The sequence below is a fragment of the Etheostoma spectabile genome, chromosome 1 (assembly GCF_008692095.1).
Source record: "Etheostoma spectabile isolate EspeVRDwgs_2016 chromosome 1, UIUC_Espe_1.0, whole genome shotgun sequence".
NCBI lineage: Eukaryota > Metazoa > Chordata > Actinopteri > Perciformes > Percidae > Etheostoma > Etheostoma spectabile.
This window is the reverse complement of record NC_045733.1, coordinates 17,075,736-17,083,407: the sequence shown is the minus strand read 5'-3', so window position 1 is coordinate 17,083,407 and position 7,672 is coordinate 17,075,736. Positions and strand designations below refer to the sequence as shown.

General features: G+C 41.3%; 1 protein-coding gene across 3 annotated transcripts in view; it reads left to right on the top strand.

Moving 5' to 3' along the window:
• Positions 1-7,672, top strand: part of fbn1 (fibrillin 1) — a 71,781-nt gene that overhangs the window by 58,949 nt on the left and 5,160 nt on the right. For all 3 annotated transcript variants that reach the window (XM_032535210.1, XM_032535342.1, XM_032535280.1), the window contains 11 exons: positions 2,047-2,199; positions 2,336-2,398; positions 2,495-2,614; positions 2,738-2,857; positions 2,946-3,068; positions 3,610-3,741; positions 4,391-4,516; positions 5,416-5,622; positions 6,352-6,477; positions 6,767-6,889; positions 7,535-7,651. In XM_032535210.1, coding sequence (XP_032391101.1) covers positions 2,047-2,199; positions 2,336-2,398; positions 2,495-2,614; positions 2,738-2,857; positions 2,946-3,068; positions 3,610-3,741; positions 4,391-4,516; positions 5,416-5,622; positions 6,352-6,477; positions 6,767-6,889; positions 7,535-7,651 — 1,410 coding nt within the window. The remainder of the gene's footprint in view (positions 1-2,046; positions 2,200-2,335; positions 2,399-2,494; positions 2,615-2,737; positions 2,858-2,945; positions 3,069-3,609; positions 3,742-4,390; positions 4,517-5,415; positions 5,623-6,351; positions 6,478-6,766; positions 6,890-7,534; positions 7,652-7,672) is intronic.

Here is a 7,672-nt window from a genome sequence, read left to right as displayed (position 1 = left end):
GTGTGTGTGTGTGTGTTTGTGTGAGAGAGAGAGGGGGGGAAAAGAGGCTATGAAACTATCTTATGCATCAACTTTAATGTGTAGCAAAGTGTAAATACTAGTGTATCTGTATAGTCTGTTTCTGAGTGCTAGTGGAGACAACGCAGCAGTCAGGGGTGTTAGACTTTTCCTGCTTGTTCATGATAGCTCACTGTGTTCCAGCTGGTTCTGCTGCGGCTGCCTCAACAAGGCCAAGGGTGGCTCTGAACAGATCACTTTTCCATTTCCCCGTGTGTGTGTGTGTGTGTTTATGTACATGTGTGTTTTTAAGTTGGGTGGGGAAAAGCTGAGTCCTCTGTCAGGGAGTTCCCCCTCCAAACACTGAAGTGATGACATCATCAGTTCAGTGAGGCAGTTTACAGTTTGTATTTCGCTTTTCTCTCCAGTGTCAGAAATTCTCGACCGAGGGTTAGGGGATACGCTGGGTGGAGAGTGTGTAACATGGGCAGTAAAATAGATCAAGGTTTCATTATAAGGACCAACCCTGTCCCACTGAGAAAACCCTTGTTTTTATTAAAAAAACAATGATATCATGGTAACAACAGTGATTTAAATAATTTGCGGGTCTTTGTGTGCACTCATTAATATTTTATATTAAAAACATGATGGGGAGACAGTTACACACTTGTGATTCATTGGCGACATGAAATAATTTGCCAATTAATGCATTGAATCATGAGGCAATAAATGAAGGGTGAAAATCTCAATCATCAACACAACACCACTCGCTGTGCTTAGGTGCTGATCAGGTGAACCTGTAATCATTTATGTCTTGGATTCTGACTTTTACTTGTGTGCTTTTCTTTTTGTTATACATTTTGTAGTTGCATTGTTGGACAGAGCCTGACAACGAGAATTTCATTCCCGACTGCTTGAAACCTTGAAACATTCAGGTCCAGTTTAGCACGCAGCTGCATTTTGAGCCACTAAACCAAAGCTAAGTGGTCATATGCTAAGTGATGGAGCAACAGCAACAGCCAATCCAACTAATGATTTGGTTTAACCTTTATTAATAGAAGACAGATTGTAGAGAAACATGGGGAGAGACAGAGAGGGGTGACATGTAACGTTGGTCCCTAGCTAGAATCCTACTTGGATTATTATAATTATACTATCTGGTATGTGTCCTAACCACTAGGCCAGCAGTTTCCAATTAATTATATGTTATAAATTATAATGTCGTAGTGGTTTTCAAAATCTCCATAATCAAGACCATTAAAAATCTGTCACCACCATCAAATTTGTGTCACTAATGTCAGACCGTGTGTTGGACAAGTTTGATTTATTGTTTCTAAGCTTAATTTTCTAATTAATTTGGTTTTTGGTTTTTTATTTTGTATTATTTTTTCAGTATTCTGACTCTGATTTAAAAAAAAACTACTTAACACTAACATGTTAGGTGACCATACCAAAGAAGCACAATTTTTAAACATTTGTATCATATTTCAGTAACTACAAAAGAAGAATGACATATCCATGTGCAGATGCACATGTGCATGCTCTCACACACACTTGCACAACAGCTGTGCACAGAGCCCCCATAAATCTCTTTTGCGGAAAGGCTGACAAATCAGTTTCATGGAGGAAAGGAAAATGACACTCTTTGACATTCTCCTCACAGCGCCAGGTGTTCATGTATGTGATCTTTGCCTCTGAGCCAGGTGTGTGTGTGTGTGTGTGTGTGTGTGTGATCTACTGTGGTCAGAAAGCTTATTTGTGTTGAGTTCAGTGAAGGCCAGTGCTAGCAGGAGAGTGCGACCATATGCTTCTCGTTAGAAGTAAGTGCCTACCTAGTCCAGGAGCAACAAGAGCCCTCAGAAACAGGGAGAAAGACTGGCAAACACAGATCATTCAGGATAGTTAGCCAAACTCTGTCCTCACTACGACTACTTCACCAAAAAATGTGGTTTGAAGGGAAAATTCTACAGTACCTACAGGCTCACTACTCCTACCGTCTCTAATTTTTCACTACTTTTGTGTGCGTGTGTGTGTGCGTGAAACCCTTAGATATCCGTGTGAACTACTGCTATACTACGTTTGAAAATGGTCGCTGCCTGGCGCCAAAGCCTCAGAACACTTCCAAGGCAGCATGCTGCTGCACTGGGATGCCGGGTCAAGGCTGGGGCGATCCCTGTGAAATCTGTCCCACCAAGGGAGAAGGTGTGTCCACTTCTTATCACATTAGACACAAAACACACCCAACACACACTCATATGCAATATGGAAACACAAGCTGTTGCACAAAGTTATATATCATTTAATTGTATTCATGACTTTTCACATCTCATGGTTCCAGATGGTTATCTTCTCCTCTGTCCCAATGAGGGTTATCAACGGGGGCCAGACGACCACCCAAAAGGTATGTGTGTCATCAATACTGTATCCTCACTGTCTTACATATCTTTTATAAGTGTGACATGGAATTCCTTTGGTGTTTATTCTTCTTCCATTGTAGATATTGACGAATGCCTCAATGACCCTTGCATCAATGGCCAGTGCATCAACATAGATGGCTCTTTCCGCTGTGAATGTCCCATGGGATACAGTTTGGACATCAGTAGAGTCAAGTGTGAAGGCCAGTGTTTTGCTATCTTTCTCTCAATGTCTCCTTCTCCTCATCTTTCTCTCCTGATTTATTCTTCTGAATAATCTAATGCTGACATGCTTAATGGAGTTTTTGTAACTTTCTTGAAAACAGACACTAACGAGTGTGCCACTGTCAATCCCTGCGGCAACGGCACATGCACCAATGTCATCGGTGGCTTTGAATGTGCATGTGATGATGGCTTTGAGCCTGGGCCAATGATGACCTGTGAAGGTATGTGAAATTATGTTTGCGCTCAACAATGCAGTCTTTGTAGTCCTGTACTGCTACCGCAACTTGTTGCTTTCTATTCCTTGTCCAGACATCAATGAGTGCTCCCAGAATGCTCTACTGTGTGCCTTCCGCTGTGTTAACGTGGTGGGCTCGTATGAGTGTAAATGTCCCACAGGCTACGTGCTTCGCGAGGACAGGAGGATGTGTAAAGGTAATACAGCTAAATGACTCATTCTGCTTTCTCAGTCATGGACCATTTACTGGAAAGTGACGGTAGAAAATAAACTAAGTACCTCATAGAGACGTGCTTGCCCTGTCCATAAAGTTACATAACACGCTATCTCTGTGAGATTCTTAAGAGTTCTCTGTCTCGGACAAACTTAAAACACTCTAGACACTGTAGCCGGCCCAGACACTGTTTACACCTTCGCTCTCTCAGATAGCTCGGGCACCATAGCAACGGTTGTATTTGGAGGGAAACGCTGAGACACGAGGAACTTGTCAGTTTCTATAGCGTCACTGTTTACATTAGAGCTCCAAACAAGACCACCAACCCTCCCACTACACGCCTGTTGGCACTACGGAGCTCAGTGTTGGATTGGGTGGTTTTACGTGAAACTCTTGAGTGCTGCAGTGTTTATGAGTGTCTGTGTAACATCACTGGTGTGATTGCTGCACATGCATGTTCATATAGACTGTATGTCTTCATACTTTTTTATCCTCTTACTCTTAGTATACTGTGTGTTTTCCAGACCAGAATGAGTGTGAGGATGGTATAGATGACTGTGCCAGCAGAGGCATGACCTGCAAGAACCTGATTGGTACATATATGTGCATCTGTTCGCCTGGATACACACGGCAGCCTGGAGGAGACGGTTGCATGGGTAAGATTGTCATAGTGTCCTACTGCAGAAAATAATGAACCATCATTCTTGTTCATGGCCTCAAATCTTGGCTTTGCTTTGCAGGAAATAAAAATATGTTGATACTCATCCACTTTTGTGTAACGATGTTGAAAACTAGTTGTTTATTCTGGATTGAATTTTATCTTAGGGGTTGTCAACCCCCACATTTCCCTTCCTGGTAATTAGTGGACTTGTTACTGTCTTACAATGGGCTAGAGCCATCAGAGACTTTGCAAACCTACAAGGCAAACTTAATTCTTTCCATTTTTGCTATGAAATCAAATGGTAAGCTCTGAATATTGTTCAAAATACTAGCAGTCAGCAGCTTTAGTCAAAAATATCAGGGTTCATTCTTAAAAACCCATATTGGTGAATATTAAAAAAAATGTTAAAAAAATCCTGCCAATGTAAATAAAAAGTTGTTTGTTAAAGTTAAGATACCAGCACGATTAAAAGAGTTTTTACTTTATATATGTAAGTATTCCTACACACCAATTTGGATTAAACGATTTTACAATTAACTTCCACTTCTCTGCTTCATTATCTGGTCTGACATTTAACAAAAAAATCCTGTGTAAGATATATTTCCACTTTGTCTTTCCATTGTCCATGTGCATATCTGTGTTAGATCTGAATGAGTGTACAGCCAAACCAGGTACCTGTAAAAATGGCCGCTGTGAGAACACAGTCGGAAGTTATCGCTGCAGATGCGACCAAGGGTTCATCGCTAACCCCACACAGACTGAATGTATCGGTACGTATGATGTTATCAATTTATACATGTTGCTTTTACTGTATGTTTTTTCATACTGTGCTCTAACTAACTTAACACGTTGTACTCTGACACTTATTACAGGTTAATTTCTGTGGTGTCCGCACAGCCTCTTTAATTTGACTTTCCGTCATTTGTTCAGAACTTGTTCAGTTTTTGTATTAAGTCAGCTTGTAGGAAATAAAGTTAAACGCAAAAGAAAACACTTTAATTCAGTGCCATCGTGTTTCTGTATTTCAAACATTATCTATGGGATATAACACTGGGATGGGAAGTCCAGGAGTCCAAAGGTCTAAAAAATGTATGTAAATAATCTTTAGGAATCAGAAATTGTTCAATTAATTTAGCACGTTTTGACCTCGTTAACATGGGTTTGACAAACATAAAAAAGATATACCTCTAAGTTTGAAAACGTTCAACAATATTATTATTTTAGAGTTTAACATAGTCAAATATTTTCTTTCAGGAAGATAGGAAAAATACAGATTGTATGCCCTTTATATTTGGATAGAGATTTTTTATGCTGTTAAATATTGTCTGCATAGATGAAAAAAAGGGGATTTTAACCATTCCATGATACTACATTGTTAAAAACCATGTGCCTGTTACTGTCAAGATAGGGGAGAGGAAATCCTTTCAAAGCCTTCCTCCCTAATCTAAATATACACTTCTGGATTGATGTGATGTGCTGAACTCGGTGAGAAAACCACCATGGAGGTTTTGTTCGCTCTGTGGTTCTACGGCTATCTTACTCCTAACAGACAGTCGTTAAGAACAGTATGGGTTATCTATTTGCGTCTGGTTCTCTAAGGCCAAGTCCTGTATGGGTGGTTTTGTCTGCTTTCAGGCCCACATCTTTGTTTGTCTCTCTCCCCCTCCAGATAATCGTGAAGGCTTCTGTTTCACTGAAGTTCTGACCACCCTGTGTCAGATGACTTCTAGTAACAGGAACTTGGTGACCAAGTCAGAGTGTTGCTGTGATGGAGGCAGAGGCTGGGGCACCAACTGTGAGCTCTGCCCCCTGCCCGGGACCACTCATTACAAGAAGATGTGTCCCTTGGGACCAGGGTTCACCACAGATGGCAGAGGTAGATCTCACTACTACCAGTATGGATCTTTTGCTGACAATTTAGTGGTTAAAATGTTTTTTATCAGTAGAGCTAACATGAGGTGGGTTTTAAAAATGGCATCCTAAAACTGTTAAAATGACCAAACTGGTAGTTTTGCATGATTTAGCCCTAAACCACGAGCCAAAAGTACTTTACATGTTTAGTTGTCAGACAGATTGCATCCAACCTACCAGGCAACCAATGGTTTCTATTCATTACAGTAACTTGCAGTAGACAGCTGTATTCCTTTTAAAAAAACGTACGTTGGTTTTCACGGAGGCTGCAGCATCCAAGAGTTAAAACTTGCCCCACAGAAAAGCATTGCATTTATTACTGCGGCTATGATAGCAGCAGAAGAAACCTTGAAGACAACAAGCAAACCGTCATAACGTGTTCTGTTTTTGCATAAAATACCCCTGATGGTGCCAATCTGTCTCAACAGGCAGTATTTTCAAAATGTTGCTCACTACTCCTATTATCGTTAGGTACCTTAACATCATTTTTTATTTTGCCAGAAAAAAAAACAATACTTTTATACTTGAAACAAAACTGATGCATAACTAAATGCATGGAATGATATCTAGAATAGGTTGTTATTCACTATTAAAATTCAGTTCTTGACAAAAATTATTCTTTAAAAGGAATCAAGTCAATTGACTGGTAATGTGATAAGTTGATCGGGAGCTTACTTTTCTTATTTCTGTCCAGATATTGATGAGTGCCGTGTGATGGGCAACTTGTGCAAGAATGGTCAGTGTCTCAACACTTTGGGCTCGTATACCTGCACCTGCTTACCGGGCTACACTACAGACATCAGCAGCACACTCTGTGTGGGTAAGGCTTGATTTCACATCCAGCACTTACACTTTATGGACTCTTTTCTTACCTTGCCTACCTCCCGTTCTCATTCCTGCTGTCCTCTAAAGAGCCAAAACTACGTGGGTGGACTGCCCACACACTCTTCTGAAAAATGCAGCCTGAGTCTGTCTGTCTCATCATCTCCCCTTATGGAATTTCTGGCTACAGGATCAAACTCTCTCTCTCTCTCTCTCTCTCTCTCTCTCTCTCTCTCTCTCTCTCTCTCTCTCTCTATCACTGTCTCACCACCACCCTCTCCTTCTAGATGTGGATGAGTGCGTACAGGCACCAAAGCCTTGTAACTTCATCTGTAAGAACACAGAGGGAGGCTACCTCTGTTCCTGCCCCCGCGGATACATCCTACAGGAAGATGGAAAGAGCTGCAGAGGTGACACACAGACACAGACACACAACAAAACATTACCTTTAAATATTCAGATGAGTAGTGTTCAGTGGCATGCTTTCAGAAAGAGGGCACTGCTCTTGTAGCGACTTGCTACAGGTACTTGCCTGCGAGACAAATTTCCCCTTTGGGACAATAAAGTTGGAGTTCTTGCTTGACTTACTTTCCAGGTTAGAGCCACTGTAGGTAGCGCTGAGTGGGCCGGGTGCGACTGGTGTGTCGAAGTGCACACATGAACGTGAACCCTACGTCAAGAGCCTGTGACACAGTGCATCTGCCAGTGTCTCTGTTTATCATGCTTGTTTGTGAGTCTATACAAGTGTGCTCATGGTGTTTAGTTTTTAAGGTCTTCTTTCATCTTTATTTACAATAGCTTTAGTTTCCCCCTCTACAGTCCCCCTTCATGTTTCCGGTGTCTGGTTCATTTGCAGTTCATTTGTAGGTCAGTGACTGTAGATGGACTGGAATTTGACTCACAGAAAAAGAGCCGTGCCTACACAGTAGTACATGCAGGGATCTTCCACAGTTCCAACCACTGCAATACAAATGCATTACATAAACTACTAAGCAGACACTTTCCTGTTAGGTATACAGCTGGTTTTATGTTGTACAACTTCTCCTCTTTTTCAGATTTGGATGAGTGTTCGACCAAACAGCATAACTGTCAGTTCTTATGTGTAAACACCATCGGTGGGTTCACCTGCAAATGTCCTCCTGGCTTCACCCAGCATCATACTGCCTGCATTGGTAAATAAACACATGCAGAAT